We start from the raw sequence: 18,341 nt of genomic DNA, 5'->3' as shown, positions 1-18,341 counted from the left end.
AGCCGTATTTCTTAAAAATACACTTTATAGAAAGGGTAGTCAAAAGTTTATTTTAAACCATAAGAGTTATATTGTGAGTAACTGTTACATTTGTGAATCTTATAGGCACAATGCTATGAAGTTTATTTTACATACTTTAACTTTTCTAATGTCGTGTCTATTAGTCATTGTAGTAGTATTAGTTATCAGTCTATTAGTCATGTTTCGTATAGCTGTTTCTGTAATAAATAACGGTACTTTCATTTACAATTAATAACTTCCTACTAAATAATTTCCAATGCATTCAACTGAAATAAGACAATATTACCAAAGTCACTAAGTCCAAATTAAAACCATATTGTTGTCAATTCCAGTACCATGTACCGTTCGGAGCGGTGGCCGGAGGAGTCGGACGGTCGGGCGCGGTCGCGTCGCGGCTCCGCGTCTCGGCGCGGAGCGCGGGAGCCAGCACCCAGCGCGCCCGCCTCCGTCTCCGCCACGCCACGGAAGCACGCCAAGCCGAGCAACCTCGACTTCCTCGTCACAGGCAAGCAGATCGTCAAGAGGTGAGCTTGAATCATCCTCATCTCCAGAGTCTTTTTCACAACTACGTTGGGACGAGAAAGGCTCGGAAGAATGAGATGCTGACCAGCATTTTCAAAGATGTCATGTTGGTTGTGAAACGTTAAACTGTAGGTCCCGGCTGTCATTGAACACCCTTGGCAGTCGTTACGGGTTGCCCGGGTAACTGGGTTGAGGAGGTCAGATAGGGCAGTCGCTCCTTGTAAAGCACTGGTACTCAGCTAAATCCGGTTAGACTGGAAGCCGACCCCAACATAGTTGGGAAAAAGGCTCGGAGGATGATGATGTTTCAATGGTTGTGTTATTATGTATGTTTGTGGCTACTGTGCTAGGAGTGACCGCGCGAACTCGCTGCCGGGCGCGTGTCGGCGGCCGTCGCTAGAGGGCGCTCGCACGCGGCGGGCGGGTGATTCACCGCGCCGCGCGCCGCATGCCCCCGCCACCCGCGAGAACACGCTGCAAGACGACATGTCGCTGGATTTGTCACAGGTCGGTACAATTGCTAACTACTGCTTTAATGGTCTATTGGAAGACGTATTCTAAGGTTCCTCGGTGCTATGGGAGGAGAGGAAGAGGAAAATTACACAGGAAGTGGTGAAGGCCTTAAAATGCTGTTCGTATTTTGTTTGACACATCAAAGTGATCATTCCTAACTTAGCTGTAACTTTGACGAGCCATTGAAAGTTTTCCATATTGATTTTAAAGATTGTGATTGTTAAAATCAATCCACTAATAAAGGCAGTTCCTGTAAGAACACTCCTCACTCCACTCCCCAGGTATCGGACTTCGAAGACACGCTCTCTAAATACGGCAGCGGTCGGGCCGGGCCGGTGACGTCCACTCCACTCCCCGGCCGCGGCAAGCAGCGCAGCGCCTCTCTGCAGAGCGCGCCCCGGGAGCCACGCCGCGGGCCCGCGCCGCTCTCCGGCAGTCGCGACAGCTTCCGCACATCCACCAGCAGCGGTAGCCCATACAGGTACGCTCAAAGTCAAATATTTATTTCATTTAGGTTCTTACAAACACTTATAAACGTTAAAAATAAAAACAAGTTTGATTCTAGTAGCCCATTCCAAAAGTAGCTTACTACTGACTGCCTCTTTGGTCTAGCTGTCGCAAGCACGGCTGCTGAGGCCGAAATCGCTTTGTGGGTTTTAGAAACTTTCACGAAGCAGCCCGAAGCTCGAAGTTGGTGATTGATACACCCGTGCATAGGAGAGCACGCAAATGTCGGTCCTGCGCCTGATCTCTCTCCGGTGGTGTCGGATTGCCGTCCCATCGGGCTATGAGAGTAAAGGAATAGTGAGTGCACTCTGCGCAAATGATCGTGCGAATGACCCGTTATTATAACTAGGCTCAGTGTTTTTAAGTCTGCCCGAAGAATTCTGATATGTATCATCATCATGAATGGAATTGTAATAATGACTACCTAATACATTTAAGGTGCCGTAGTCCAGGAAGATGATAGCTCTTTGGTGAAACCAACATAAATCAAATCATTGAAGATTTACCTTGCCAATTAAGTCCAAAACGAGAAAAAGTCAATACACAATAGTGTACTAAGTAGGGCGAAGTGGAGGACAAAAATTTATTTCACCCTCAAATTACACTAATGCCAGAAAAAAGATAGATAGATAGAATATTCTTAATTGTACACCAAACATGGACAAGGACATTACAAACAGATATGTTTGAGTACAATATGCGGTCTTATCGTTCAAAAGTATCTTTGTTTACTGCACAATTTATTAACAAAGAATCTCCTTCCTTAATTAGGAAATTAATCGATGTAGATTTAGTAACTTGCGAGCGCTCAAATCTCTTGACGAACCGACGGACACCTGGGACACTTTAGTAATTTATATTATCGTATCGAAACTCGATTCAGCTACGTACTGAGCGTGAATGGGAGAACTTTAAGGGCACAATATCGTCAGATCGTAATAAAACTAAAATAAAGTTAGATAATTTGTTGAGTTTTTTTACGTAATCGGGCTGATATGTTGGACATCTGTCACATCGAGTCAAATCTTTTCTTTCGCATTTTTGTTTCTTTAAAACTTGTATTCGATTACAATAAACGTTTCCTTTGCAACGAATAAAATATTAATTGAAGAACGAGAACATTAATGCCCCAACCCTGCTTATCAAACATCAAACAACGCTGTAAATGCCTCATGTAAATTAATTTGTCCAATATTGACCAATTTAGAATAGTATTATGACTGCTGTGAAATATTACTTTCTTATTATTTACCTCTATCGATTCTTCTTTTTTTAAAATTTTTGTTACGTATAGTTTGGTTTCAGTTATTTTTAATTTAATTTTATTGACGTACCTAAGTATTTAAGTTTTTTACAGCCGACCACGCTATTCTCTGTGCTCTTACAGACAACCTTTGGATGGAGTCGATTTGTAAATAGATAGATTAAGATCTCATATGCAAATACGGAGCCTTTGAAGACATTGATCATTCATCCTCTTTATGATTGCTGGTGTGTTGCAGAGCGGGCACGGAGCTGGACTACTCGTCGGTGTCGCCGGAGTACTCCGGGCAGTCGTCGGGCGAGCTGACTCCGACGCGCGCCTCGCAGTGCGCCGCCTCGCCTCCCGCCACTCCCGCCACGCCCGCCTCGCGCGCTCTGCAGCTCTCCAGGTGAGGAGACACATATACCAGGACCTCCACCCAGCTGCACGGTCGGTGTCAATTGTTACAATATATCCGAGGCCGATTTCAACCACGGCGGCTGTTCTTATATAAGGAGATCAGTCAGCTGCGCAGGACATATTATAGTGCACGAGCATTCCTTCCCACCCCACCACCGGAGGAATCTGGCGCAGGTCTGACATTAACGTGCTCTCCGATGCATCGATCACCAACTTCCAGACTACGCGTTACTTTGTGAAAGTTTCTAACCCCACGAAGCGACTTCGAGAATCGAACCCGACCAACGAAGCAGTCAACTGCTGTTACATTAATGCTCACTCCTGTGTGTCCTCAGTTGCTGTGTGAGCTCATGGGCGGAGTGCAGCGACTCAGGCGCGGCGGGGGTGCCGGCGGGCGGGGTTCGGGGCGCGCGGGGGGGCTGCTCGGGCGAGTGGTGCTCCTTCTGGGCGAGCTACAACAGCTCGGTGTCAGGCGTCGGTCGCTACTATGACCAGTGCCCCACCCCCTACAGGACTGACACACTCGATCTCGCTGACTTCGGTACGTACTCAACTATGCATGTTATAAAGCAAGATTAACAGTTTGATGCCCAAAACAATGAATCATGAGCAATCACAGCTTTTTTGGGTCACGTGTATTCAGAAATCAGAACATTATTTATTAATTATAGTTATGTTGAGAAAGTCGGATAGGCAGTCTCTTCTTGTAAAAAAAATCCTACAAGTAGACAGCGAATTTACCCGTGTATTAATTTTAGAATTCACAGACGGTACAAGAAAGCGTTCGCCGGACAACGTGGAAGTGATCAACAACATCATACGTCACCAGGGACTGACGTTGACGGCGCGCGAGACGCAGAGCATCATCAAGTGTGCTCACTTGCTGGGCAATGTACTCGCCACAGCCATCGACCGCCGCTCCGAGCCTCGCGTCGACCAGTCCGCCCAGCCTGAGCAACCCGCTCGAAGCAACATGACCCTTGACCTCAAGGAGACCACCATACCCCTGGAAGTGAAGGAAGAGAAGACCTGCGAGACCACCACCACGCAGACCGACATCTCGCTGCCCAACACCCGCAGTGCGCCCAGGATCTTCGAGAACATTCTGCGGCAACTGTCGCGAAGCTCCATCGATGTCGACAAGATTGAGAGTAAAGATAAGACTCAGGTGAAACCTGATGTGAAGGGCGACGCGGCTGAGGCGAAGGAGCCGCGGGGTGAAGTTACTGAAGCGAAGGGTGACGCGGGTGAAGCGCAAAGTGAGGGTGACGCGCAAGGTAACGTCACCAGTGAAGCTAAAGGTGACAACAGTAGTCAAGTAAGCGATGTGAAGAAGGAAGAATAGGATCTAAGGTGGAAACTAGCAGATCATAGACAAAATCTACCCGATTTAATTTGCAAATATTTTATTGCCGAAAACATCTTAATGTGCGGTCATAATGCGGCTAAGATTCTAATATGACTTTTGATCGGAAAGTGTCTAATATGTAACGCTGTGTATCAAATGTCTCCCGTGCCAAATGTAACAGTGTGTTCAGCTGAAAACCGTGAAAAACCATTAATAACTTTGTTTTAGTGTACTATCCCTCCGGCTCCTTAAGGCTAGCAAACCTAAACTAGCGGTTCGAATACACACCTACCTATTGGTAAAAACCTGTTAAAACCGTTATTTATAGCGATCAAACAAAAATATATATATATATTAAACGATGATGGCGAGATTTAGATTTAAGAATAAATATACTATTCTAGCATTATGATAATTAAATTGTATTAAGATGATGACGTGTACCTGAATGTAACCACGTGCCTCCGCCGTCCCTCCAGCGTCCTCTACGTGTCTAGTCAGATTCAACTAGTCATATATTTATACACTATATTCATATATAGTTATAGGCACGAATCTTGAGCTCAGACATTCACCTGCGCAGAAGTAATTTATTGGGTCCCTTTTGTGGTATGAAGTGAGGCGCGGGGGCGGGCTAAAGCGGTGATTGGCCCGCAGCCCATCGCGTCATAGCCGTCACTCGGGATTGGTTCTTTGCTAATAAATCACTTCTGCGCAGATGTAGGTCAGAGCTCAAGATTCGTGCCGATAACTATACTTACTGTATACATATGTAGATGTAACTGTGTGTCACACAATAAATGTTTATCAGAAAACGAACTGTTTGTTTTATTAGAGTTCCGTATCGAATTATAAAACGGGACCCTATTGTTTTCGCTCCTCTGTCCGTCCGTCCGTCTGTCACCAGGCTGAACCGTGCTTGTTAGAGAGTTGAAATTTTCACAGATAATGTATTTCTGTTGCCGCTATAACCACAAATACTGAAAACTAGAATAAAATTAATATTGGGGGGGGGGGGGGCTCATACAACAAACGTGATTTTTTTGCTCATTTTTGCTCGATATCGAAAAATATATATATAGAATATTAGTTTGGATGGTACGGAACCCTTCGTGCGCGAGTCCGACTCGCACTTGGCCGGTTTTTTATTGTAAAGTGAAGAAACACACCTTTTGGCGAAGCAAACCATACTATGTACAGTAGAATCCGTTTATTATGACTTCGCTTATGTTGACCTATTGCACTTGATGTTTGGTTTTCACATAAAATTCTGTAAAAAAGTCGGAAAAAGACGAATTTTGTTAAAAATGCAAAATTCGTCACAATAACCGACTGACTTGCATCCTAGCTTCAACAATAATCGGGAGAGTAATGCGATATCCGACGAAATGTTCTAATTCAGAGAAAAATGTACAAACATGTGTACTTATTGCATATTATTTCTATATTGTTTTTGTCTAGTTAAATAAATATGTACATACTGACAAAATGAGGAGATTAAGAAGACGGATAAACTAAGGTTTGAATTTACAATTAAAAGTTTCGTTGACCCGAAAACAAACATTCTGGCTGTTACCTCAATAACAACAAAAGAAGGTAAGATTTACCGTATACAACAAGAATATCAGCCAGTGAAATACCATGGGAAATTAATGGAGACCGAAACACATAAAACATTAAAGAATACTTTACAAAGGCGACACGAAAAAATAAATGTATGTATAACCTTATCGGATGAGCTAAGAAAGACTTACAGCCAGTTTCTTCATCAAAAGTTAAAGCCAAAGTAAAAGTCAAAGTAATGTCTAAAGTTAAAGTAACGGTCAAATTCAATTTTCCTATTAGTTTTGCTGTCACTTTAGCCTTGAAAAAACGAATTTGACCGTTACTTTTACTTTAGACATTACTTTAACTTTTTATGAAGAAACTGGCCGTTATATGGACCACGACAAAAACATACAATTCAGGAATTATTTCCTGGAAGAAGTTTCGAATACAACTGAAACAAACGAGGTGACCACTTTTCCACAAATAAAAAGGCAGAATTTTAAAAATTTCTCAGAAAAAATTGTTATTGATCAATTCAACGGAGAAAACTCAAACGAAACCCGATGGATGGCTATTTTTGAAAGGCAATGCACTCCTTTGGAACTAACTGAGGATGAGGACAAAATTGAAATTTTTAGACTTTTTTAGATAAATCTTGTTCACACTGGTATAGTTCAATGTTAATAAAATATAAAATAATTTCCGAATGGAAATGGAAGGAAGATTTTTTAATTACAAAGTAGACAATTGTCTTAACAGTTGATTTGTTACCTAATCATAACTCAATTTCTCAATTATGTTTAGTTTCAGCCGATTAGCGTATCGGTAACATTAAAATTATGAGCGGGTAACCCCGAATAGAGTAGTAAGTGTCACGACGAGTAATGGCAGCAGTCATTCTGGTGACAGGTGCCAACTGAAGTGCGCACATACTAACCTATTGGCTCGAAATCTCATTCCATCTCACTGATTGTGTGCAATTGTGAATAAAATGGTGAGGAAACCAAATAATGGAATATTGGACTATACAAGCGTGGCTTTATTTTTGAATTCCAGTCGTTGCAACGCCTACGATGGAACGTGACAGCCAGGACCGCCACGAGGCTCCTTCTGACGCTCCCACATCAGAAGTGGAATGCAATCCGAATGCCATGAATTATGATGTTATGATATTGTTAAAACACGCCCAGTCTGTTCTACAGTCGAATGCTACAAGCTAAATGAAGGCAAAACGTTTCTAAAAAGAAGAGCAAAACGCATATTTAATCAATCACTTTTTTTAATTTCTACGACGAATAACAAGTACCAGAGACATACTGCTTCTCTTTACTTCTTTTATTCAAGCCTTTTTCTACAACCTTCTTTAGATGAACTCAAAATGGTTAGCTACATACACAGAAACCTTATTTGACAAAAGAACATTTAAAAGAAGCCGATTATGGAAATTCAATGATAGAGTCAAGATACAAGATACAAAAAGCATTGGAAATAATGTGGTGGAACGGAGTAAAAAGTGACATCAAAAAGTGGAACCAGGCCCTAGACGCAATTAGAACATCGTTTGCGCCAAAGATGCTGCCACACAAGATTACAACACAATTACCAGGAGTGTGTGTCTCGTCAGGTCCGTATGCCGCAAGGCGGGCAGTACCTATAGCGGAGGGTGGTGGAAATATCCTCCGAGCCTTTTCCCCAATTATATTGGGGTCGGCTTCCAGTCTAACCGGATGCAGCTGAGTACCAGTGCTTTACAAGAAGCGACTGCCTATCTGATCTCCTCAACCCAGTTACCCGGGCAACCCTGGCAACGGGAGGGTGGTGGAAATAATGGTACAATAACGGTGCGCGTGAATGCTCTGATGCGATTTCTCAAACGCAACCCTGATTGCTTAGGTGGTCCGGTAGTAGACTTTTGGTATAGAATCGAATTCCAAAACAGCGGAAGTCCACATCTTCATATGTTGGAAATTACATTAAGAAGCGATTTGTTTATGTAACTGTGGATCAATAAACTAAGGCTAAGAAATTGCCCATTCGTAGATTCTATCCAAAGACCTGGAGACAAAATTAAGGGAAAGAGCCAAATGGAGAAAAAGTCTCTCCAATAAAAAAAAGTTTATTCTGTTTTTGCTGCGAACTGTTTGCTGGCGAATCCAAACAGGGTTTCGTCAACGGATTTAATTCTTGGTGGAAACTAAATCCTAAAGTGTCTGAACATGAGAATTCTGAAGGCCACATCTCCTGTTTTGAAAAATGGAAAGTCTTGGCGAATGGATTGAACCTGCAAAAAACTATCGATCATGTTCATCAAATGATCTTTGACCAAGAAAAAATGTAGTGGCATTTTGAGTCGCCTTTCAGACGTAATTCTTTTCCTGGCAGGCCAAAATCTTCCTCTAAAAGGACATAGAGAGGGGATTTCATCAGACAATAAAGGAAATTTCTTAGAATTAGTTCATCTATTATCAAAATACGACCCAGTGTTGAAAGAACACATGCTAAAAATTGAAAATGCTGTTGCCTGTACAAAAACTAAACGAGTAGATTCTTATTTGTCCAAAGACATTCAAAATGAGTTTATTGATCTTTTGGGAAAAGAGGTGAAGAATAACATTCTGAATGACGTAAGAAAAGCCAAGTATTTTGGAATTATTTTCGACAGTACTCCAGACATATCTCATGTTGATCAGATGGGCTATGTCATCAGATAAGTTCGTATTGAAGGAGATGAAGTGAAGGAATCGTTTCTATAATTCTTCCCTATTGCTGGCAAGACAGCAGTCGAACTTACAAAAAATATCCTTATGCAATTAGAGAGTGATAACTTGGACATCTGCAACCATGGCGGGAGTTCATGGCGGTGTACAAGCATTAATTAAAGAACACAATCCTAAAGCGTTGTTTATGCCTTGTGCTAATCATTCTTTAAATATTTGTGGGGTGTACTCTTTCGGGAATGTTACTTCGAGTGTTACATTTTTGGGAACAGTAGAAAGAGTTAACACATTCTTTTCATCATCCACACATTGATGGGAAGTTCTAATGCTACATGTAAGCGTATCGGTCAAAAGACTAGTAGAGACAAGATGGAGTGCTCATCACGATGCTGTTAAATCACTGAAGATTGTGATTGATTTTGAGAAACTTGTTTCAACACTGAAGACACGTGTGATCCCAGCAGCAGCAGAGAAAACGTCGATACAAGACAAACAGCAGCATCACTTTACCAGCTTTGTGTGACTTCAGTTTTTTTTATGTTACCTCTCATTTTGGTGTGAAATCCTAGAAGAAGTTAATCAGACTCAAAAGTATATGAAAACATCTGGGCTATCGCTGGAAAAATGTGTAGGTAATAAAAATCAAAGCCCTAAAAACTTTTCTTCAAACTCAACGTATGGAAATAGTAGAAAGAGCAATTTCCTACGCAACTAGGAAAAAAAGCAATAACAGACGTTAATATCATAATTTCGAAATGAGCGATGAAAATTACGAAAAATTAGCCTCAGATGCAACTTTATACCCTACTTCATTCATAGAAAGACATGGGCAACAATCATCACATTGGGAATTGGAAGGGTGGCAACGTAGGGAAAGATCACTCTGTCATGATATGTTATGCATATTACTATGATTTTGTTGAATGAAAGAAGACAACAGCACTCATTCACATTCGATGTTGTGGGAATGTGTCAGAAAATGAATGAATGTTTGATAGATAACCCATTTTCAATGTTCATCCACAACTCTCTATTGTACATGATATGCAATATGTAATTGTATCTAAGTATAACTATTTATGTTGCAAACTAAAAAATGCGAGGATTTGTATATTTCAGTTGAAAGAAGAGGAAGAAGATTCAGAAAACGAATGCCAGGAGAAAGGAAAATGCCTTATTTTGTATGGACCCTGTCCCCACCCACCAACAGACTTGAAACTAGTGTCATCGGAAGCGCATCCTTCGATAGATCATGATTATCAAAACGATTTACTCCAAATATATGGGGTTTTGGAAATACACGACATTTTAGTATCCTTAATATAGGCCTATTTGAAATAAAAAAATTGAGTTTGAGACACTTGATAATTGACAAAAAAAACGTTTTTCGTAGAATGGTTATTTTGAACCCACTATTATTTCTTGGAAATATCTCTTTCTTCTCCAAAGCAGTTTTTTCCATCACGAAACAAAAAATACCAACTTAGCTCCTCCATTTTTCGATACCGCTTTAAAAAGAGGATCGGGTTTACGGGTGATTTCTGCCAACCTCACTTGTGTCAATAGTGGCGTCCACGGCCGATTTCGGCCACGACGACTGTTCTCATTTAAGGAGATCAGCCAGCTGCGCAGGACATATTAAAGTGCACAAGCACTTGTGCAGACACAAGTCAGTCTCAATCTCATGATCATCAACAGAAACAATATTACTTGAATCAGGGATAACTTCGACTATTGTGTGAATTAAGCTTACTAGTAGTATACATACATAGTCTACAGACAGACATGTGTTGCTGGGGAGTTTGTTGCGCCACTTCTTCCCAGCTAAAACACATAAGAAGTGGTGAAGGATGGACGTTTTGGGGACTGTCTTTTGTAGTTTTGTAGATTTCTGACGTTTAAAAAGTGCTGTTTTGCAGCCAAGTTTGAATAAACGATTTTTGTAATTTTTTTTACATATGTCGCCTACGCGATTTATTTTGCCATCGCACAGGTGGAAGGTTCAACAGACACCAATAACTAATCGAAAAGACTTATCAACTGAATTGAGACGATTATGACGATTATGTATCTTTTGCTAAACATCACCGAAACAACACTTCACAGATAGATAATAATATAACATCCATAGTTAGCAATAGTTTAGCACAGAACCGGGGATTGTCCTTGGGTACATTTCTATAGTGTATACAGGGATAATCGTCGGTTTTGTGTCACCATTTCATTAAAGTTGTCTCAAAAGGGCTTCAGCGTGTTGGCTTCGGCCCCACGTTCGCCTCCCAAAAATCCGGGACTCTATAGTCCCGAGGTCTGGAAGAGACATACATTTAATAAATACACAAAGAATAGTACAATAGGCGGTCTTATTGCTAAACACCAAAAAGCCTTCGACTCCGTTTCACACAACAGCATATGGGAAAGTTTGGTAGAGCAAGGAGTTGAAGAAATATACATAAGAACAATCCAAAGTATATACAAGGACAATAAAGGAAGAATCAAACTCGAGTCCATTGGCCCTTGTTTTCCCATAAGAAGAGGAGTAAGACAGGGAGACCCCCTCTCTCCAACACTATTCATATCAATTCTGGAAAATATCATTGGAAAGTTGGAGTGGCGAAAACTGGGAATCTTTATAAAAGGTGAATATTTAAGCCATCTTAGGTTCGCAGACGACCTAGTAATCCTTTCAGAGACGGCCAGCCAGATGCAACACATGATAGAGACTCTTCACCAAGCTAGTACCAGGGTTGGACTGGAGATGAACCTAACTAAAACCAAGATAATGACCAATGACAGATGGAAAAAACCTATAATAATAAACAAAGAGCCACTAGAACATGTTGAAAAGTACATATACTTAGGAAAATTGTTAAGTTTTGACAAAAACAACGAAACATTAGAAATAGAAAGAAGGGTACAATCAACTTGGAACAAGTACTTGTATTTGAAGGAAATTTTCAAGAGTAATATGCCTACAGACATCAAAACCAAAGTGATGAACTCGAGTCTCTTACCTTGTCTGACGTATGGGTGCCAAACGTGGAAGTTCTCTTCTAAGTCCACAAACAAAATCAGATCCTGCCAAAGGGGCATAGAGAGGAGCATGCTGAATATTAGGAAGATAGACAGGGTAAGACATACTAATATAAGAAAAACCACCAAAGCAATAGATGCTCAAACCTACGCACTTAAGCAGAAGTGGAGATGGGCTGGTCATGTCGCAAGATGTACAGACCAGAGATGGACTGCGAGAGTAACATCGTGGAGAGGCCCCATAGGTAAGAGAAGCCGAGGGAAACCACTAACAAGATGGGAAGATGACCTAAAACGGACTGCTGGCCCATCCTGGCAAGACGTAGCACGGGACAGAGAGACATGGGCATCTTTGGAGGAGGCCTATACCCAATCCGGGGTTCTTGCTGAATAAATATAAAGTACATAAAAAAATGTAAATACTTAAACTATGCAGAAGCAAGAAATAAATGGCTTATTTATTTATTTTATTTATTGCTAAACAGCGATTTCTTCCAGACGACCTTTTGACGGAGTGAACGAAGAATGCATGGAAAACTAGTAGTACACATCATCCTCCGAGCCTTTTTCCCAACTATGTTGGGGTCGGCTTCCAGTCTAACCGGATTCAGCTGAGTACCAGTGCTTTACAAGGAGCGACTGTCCTATCTGACCCCCTCAACCCAGTTACCCGGGCAACCCAATACCCCTTGGTTGGACTGGTGTCAGACTTACTGGCTTCTGACTACCCGTAACGACTGCCAAGGATGTTCAATGGAAGCCATACCAAAGATATAAAAAATAAATAGTACATAAATATAAAAGAATAACAATACAGCGATAGAAGTCAATTACCCATGTCATGATCCTTCACCATTTTTTAAAAACTGAAATCGACTATGCGCGTTTAATTGCCACTGGCAGTGCAACCACAGACAAGTGGCTTGCACAACGAACGATTTGTCAAAAAATGTAGAGTAATTTCAATTCTAACAACAAAAATATTTACTTTTTTAAATTCAATTGTCTTTACTTGCCAACGAAGATAATTTAGCGATTGAAGCTCTTTAAAAAAAAAAAACTTACTTTTATCCATTGCACCCATATTCATACATCGTCTTTCTTTCTTTCATTCATTATTTCTTTACCTCTATCAAAAACTAGATGAAACAATTGACATTCCAAACAACTTTGTTGCGATTTTTTGCAGAACAGAAACAATACAGCGAAATACGAACGAAACTCAAACCATAGCACACTCAAAACATAGCATTTTCATTTTGACAAAACGAGAACTTACAACGAGCGAAAAGTAATCAGATCTTTTAAAAGCAATCCCAAGTTTCTAACGCTTTTACTACGAAGGATCATGTTATGAGGTAGGCGATGAATCGGTTCACGCAATCCAAAATTACCACCTTGCAACCTTGCCGAGAGATGTCGCTACTTTGAGCTGTTACAATTTTCTGATGGGATAAGCATAGGCTATACTCGGGAAACTAAAATAAATAAATAATGTCGGGATACTTTTTCACACACGGTCGCTTAGCCCCATGGTAAGTTATTAATTAACTTGTGTTTTGGGCGCTAACACAACTGATAAACTACATAAGTATAGCTAAATATATACATATTTATAAATACATAGTGTAACACCCAGACCACGGCCAACAAGCATGCTCATCACACAAATGTAGACCTCAGGTTCGGCAGTTTCCGGGGCTGCGGGTTGTTCGAAAGAGATACTGCGGCCCTGGTACATAAAAGGCCTACGACGGAACACGACGGTTTTTAGTCAGTAAGAGTCTGACACTCCCTCACCGCTGCTAACCCACAGCGGGAGGGGTCATTTGATGATTTTTGACGTCGTTAAAAAAAAAAGGTTCGGCATTCTGACCAATGCGCCATCGAGGTCGTCAAAACTACGGAACTCAACCCTGAGCGTGGCCCGACACGCTCTTGGCCGGTTTTTTTCCTCTTCTTATGTTTCACTCACTCCATGCAGAAGGCCTGGCTGTCGTATACCGTAGTATGACTTGAAAAAATCAGTAAGAAATTTAGTAAGAATTAGTGGTAGAACACAGACAAAAACCCAAAATATTTATTTGTTCGTCAAAATACTATCAAAATAATTTATTTGCTTGCTTTATAACAGGTGTTTTACTAACTATATACTAAGATACATTTACAAAGCTTAGAATATGTTTATAAAGGTGCGTACGGATAGCGCGTTCCTGTGTTACGCGTAGTTGGGAAACACTGTCCACGCGTACATTGGATACGCGTACAGCTCCTGTACGGACCGCCGCGAACCTGTACGCGAGGTCAATCGATACAGAGCGCTCCGCGAGCCCCAGTCCTTCGCCATGACTCCGACAAACTTAGCGGTTGCGTGCACCACCACTGCTGCGGCGTTAGTCATTATTCAACACATTTTAAATAAAAAAAAAGAGAAACAAACGGAAACCTAGATGGTGGATGAAAAAATTGTTTCGGGAAAGATTACAGTGTGGAAATAGGCTAAGTTGAATCAATCTAATAATATTTTCATTATTGAAACTCGAAGAACACGCGTGTTTATTCATTTTGCCGTCCAAATATAGCGTAGCCGGCCGCGTGCGTCCTCTTTGACGCGCGACCAAAAACCGACTGACGGTGGCTCGCGCTGCGAGTTGGCTCGCGCGGTACGCGTACCCCAAGAGTGAACGCGTAGCTGCAGGTATGGACTAGGCGTTCCGGATACGCGTAAACTGAGTACGCGTACCAGGGTACGCGCAATCCGTACGTACCTTTACAATTTGAATTTATTTAGCTTAAGTCAATTTAGAGTAGTTACATGTTTTTAGGGTGCGTCTACACGGTGCATGTAGCTGGAGCAAGTTAACATGCGCAAGTGACAAGAGCACGCGGGTGGGTATTGTGCTTTGGTACATGCGCGAGTCGCTGAACCCGCACGTTATATTAAAATGCATGTAACCCGCGCATGTGCTTAAAATGTGCGAGCTACTTGCACCGTGTAGATGCACCCTTAGAAGCGGTAGAAGACACATTTACTTAAATACATGCTTATTATAATTTACTTAGTAACGACTTACAGCTAGTTTCTTCATCAAAAGTAAAAGCCAAAGTAACGTCATAAAGTAAAAGTAACAAAATATTTTTTTTTCACGATTTTATCTACCGTTTTGCTATTACTTTAGCCTTGAAAAAACGAATTTGACCGTTACTTTTTACTTTATGACATTACTTTGGCTTTTACTTTTGATGAAGAAACTGGCTGTTGGCTGTTAATGTGGTAGAACATATATACTTACAATTTTCATTTACTTAGTCGAGTCTTAGTTTTGACTAGTTACATAGTTCTAGTAGTATAAGTATTATCATTCTTTAAAACTAGATGATAACCAGCAGCATAAATTGTGTTACTTATAAGATTGTATAACATTTTCTTATAAATTATGTTCACATATTTATCACCCGCGGTTTCACCCGCGTCCTGTGGGAACTACTGCCCGTACCGGGATAAAATATAGCCTATGTTACTCGGGAAGAGAGTAGCTTTCCAACAGTGAAAGAATTTTGTCAACTACGGTCAGTAGTTTCGAAGCCTTTAGGGTACAAACAAAAAAATGCTTAAAATTAGGGTAAGTATATATTGGAGGTTATGTAGGAAATTACTCATGTTGGTTTATGAGATTCTATTTTTTTTGTTCTTTTTAACACGCTTTTATAAGTCAACCTGTATGTAACTATGTAATGGAATCTAAGGTAACTAAAACCATCTTCCAAGCATCGTAGCGTCATGAAAATTGTCAGCTGTATGTAGTTCTGATGACAATAAAATAATATGGTACTGTCGAACTGATCTGATGATGGAGCCGGAAGATAAGAACTGGAACTTTTCGCTTTAACATCATACCTACCATAGCTGTGCTTGGATTTGTTAGAAAAGTACTATAATGTGTTTTAAGTGCATTTATAAAAGCGACCATATCCGACGTGACTTTGACAGAGTCCCCGTCCCCCATGCCACCTAGAATCCGTTCGTGTATTATCAGCACCTCAAGTGGTGTAGATGCTGATATTTTCGCCGTACTGAAAGTATGCACTCACCTTGTGCAGTCTGCATTCCTCCAGGTAGGCAACCATGCAGTGGGTTGTAGGAGAAATAAACTTTTGGTATTTACAACATATATTTACATAAAATTACATATATTTCTCTCTACAAAAACGAAAAACCGACTGCCGACTGGTCTTTTCGAACGTAGCTGTCAAACCAGCCGGCCAGTACCAATGAGTTTTCATGAAAGAATATCCAAAAAGGTAAGTCACTACAGAGCAGCTCGGATTCGTATTTGTAGGTTGGCACGTAAAAGTCGCAACCGAAAGATTTTCTTCGAGAAGTCCAAAAATGTTCAAAACTGCTGTTAATGCAATATTACAGTGATTGGGGCGTCTGTCAGATCGTCGAGATGGGTGAGAAGGTGATTCTGCCCCCCCCCCCCCCTTCTCCCCCGACAGGAGAGAGGAAGTCACCGAATGAAGGCACATCTTCTAGCTCGACCCTGCGCTCATTCATAAGGGGACGTACCCCCTTACCCGTACTAAAAAGTAAAGTCCAGCTGGGGGGAAGGAGAGGGGGGGGGGGGTGACTGAGTCATCCAGGTCCAGGATACGCAGATCTGCGCATTTGTAAATCCTGGAGACTCGGGCCTCATCCGTACTTATGGACGCCCTGAGCCTCTCGGCTAGAGCGTCTGCGGCGGGCCCGCTGGCCGCTCCCGGGACCTCTAGCATTCGCCCGTTGCGGTCACCCTGAGCCGAAGGCCCTCGGTGATACCCAGCTCAGCTAGGTTCACCGCCTCCTTTGCCTTAGCCAGCACGTCGCGGTACGATACACCCCTCTTATCCGCGTCCAGCTGTAGTGTGAGCACCACAGCCACGATCTTAGGGGCGTAGTTGCGCCGCGACAGCTCGCTCCTTGCGCCGCTGCCTTTGGGCATTCTTTCTGGCTGCATTGGCCGATCTCCGTCTCTTATTCTTCTCCCCCACCACCTGCCAATCGGATTGAGTGGGAGAAGTAGGGGCCGCTGACGGAGTCGGCTTTGGGGGGCTCGCTCGGTGGTCCCCTTCTAGGCGGGGGTGCCGATGCTGCCGCAGCCGCATAAGAGGCTGCTGGGGGCTTCGGCGCCGCGAGGGGGGCGCAGAACTCTGCCCTCCAGGTCGGAGAAGCGAGCCTGGAAGGCCGCCATCTCCCGCCGAACCAGGGCCAGAACCTGGCTCTCCACTGGGGAGACTGCGGTTGCCGCGGAGTGGCCCCGCTTTGATCCACCTCCTGCTCGCGCTATCCTTTCTAGCTCCGCCCGTACACCTATTCTCCTCCAGGAGACCCCAAGTTGGCCCTGAAGCGAGCCACCTGCTCCTACAACTTGGCCAACTCGCTCTTGGAAGCCAGGCCAAAGGTACTCACCGCTGCAGCCGTGATGGAGGCGGTAGCACCCTCAATCGCGCTGTCGCGACTGGCCTTCTTCTTTTTGAGGGCCACTTGTCTGAAGGCGGACTCCACTGTCTTCGCGAAGTCCGCCCTCCTCTCCCAGTCGGAGCCGACGGCCGACGCGTCCTTCACGGAGGAGCTCTGGTGAGCTGCTCCTCCGTTGCCCCCAGGCGCCCCAGCGGTCCTCTCGCGAACAGGCCTCCTATCGGCCTTTTTGGCCGAGGGCCCGCGACCACCAGAGGAAGACCCCAGGTCGTCCGCCTTCCTCTTGAGGAAGGCATCGACCCTGTGGTCCTTCTTGCTGCGGGGAACCGTGAGTTCCCACACTGGATACGGACTCGCAGTCCGAGACCGCATCCCACTCCCTATCTTGTCTTTGTTTTGTTGGGTTTTTAATAGAATTATCCATATATGATCCCACGAGTATTTCACGTTATAAACAGAAAAAATGCGAGGCACTAACGACCAATCAAGCTACCCATAGGCCATACCCTCATTTGCATTTGTATATTAGCTATAGGCGACTTCTTCATTCACACATATTCATTGCATACTACTAAAACTATACAGTACCTATAAATAATTAAACTCTACTTATATACATTACATAAGAAAGAGAAGAAAGAAATAAATAGCAACTAACCTAACCTAAAACTTAGTAATTCTAGACTACTTTATTTTGCACGAATTACGTGAGTATATGAATGCCGCCTGAATGTTAAGTATGGCTTGTAATTTAAGAAGAAGAAGAATAAGAAATATTTATATACAAAAGAAGACACAATATAAAGCCAACAGAAGCTACATATTCATTGCATACTACTAAAACTATACAGTACCTATTAATAATTAAAATAGAATAAAAAAAGACATTTAAATAATTAAACTCTACTACGCGAATGGATAGAGTGAGGAATGAGTATATAAGAGGAAGTTTGAAAGAAGCGCCGGTATCAGAAAAACTGCGTGGAAACCGGCTGTCGTGGTATGGGCATG

At 42.4% G+C, this 18,341-nt stretch overlaps 1 protein-coding gene across 1 annotated transcript; it reads left to right on the top strand.

The window, feature by feature from the left end:
* The first annotated feature begins 305 nt into the window (after positions 1 to 305).
* On the top strand, positions 306 to 5,191 carry LOC124644559. The gene is made up of 6 exons (XM_047184006.1): positions 306 to 545; positions 894 to 1,050; positions 1,338 to 1,537; positions 3,066 to 3,215; positions 3,562 to 3,767; positions 3,985 to 5,191. Exons 1-6 carry the CDS (start codon positions 358 to 360, stop codon positions 4,569 to 4,571), a joined length of 1,488 nt encoding a protein of 495 aa, XP_047039962.1. The 5' UTR covers positions 306 to 357; the 3' UTR covers positions 4,572 to 5,191.
* The last annotated feature ends 13,150 nt before the right edge of the window (positions 5,192 to 18,341 follow it).

Source organism: Helicoverpa zea, chromosome 30, assembly GCF_022581195.2.
Source record: "Helicoverpa zea isolate HzStark_Cry1AcR chromosome 30, ilHelZeax1.1, whole genome shotgun sequence".
NCBI lineage: Eukaryota > Metazoa > Arthropoda > Insecta > Lepidoptera > Noctuidae > Helicoverpa > Helicoverpa zea.
Note: the sequence above shows the minus strand (reverse complement) of the source record. Positions and strands in the feature narration are given on the sequence as shown.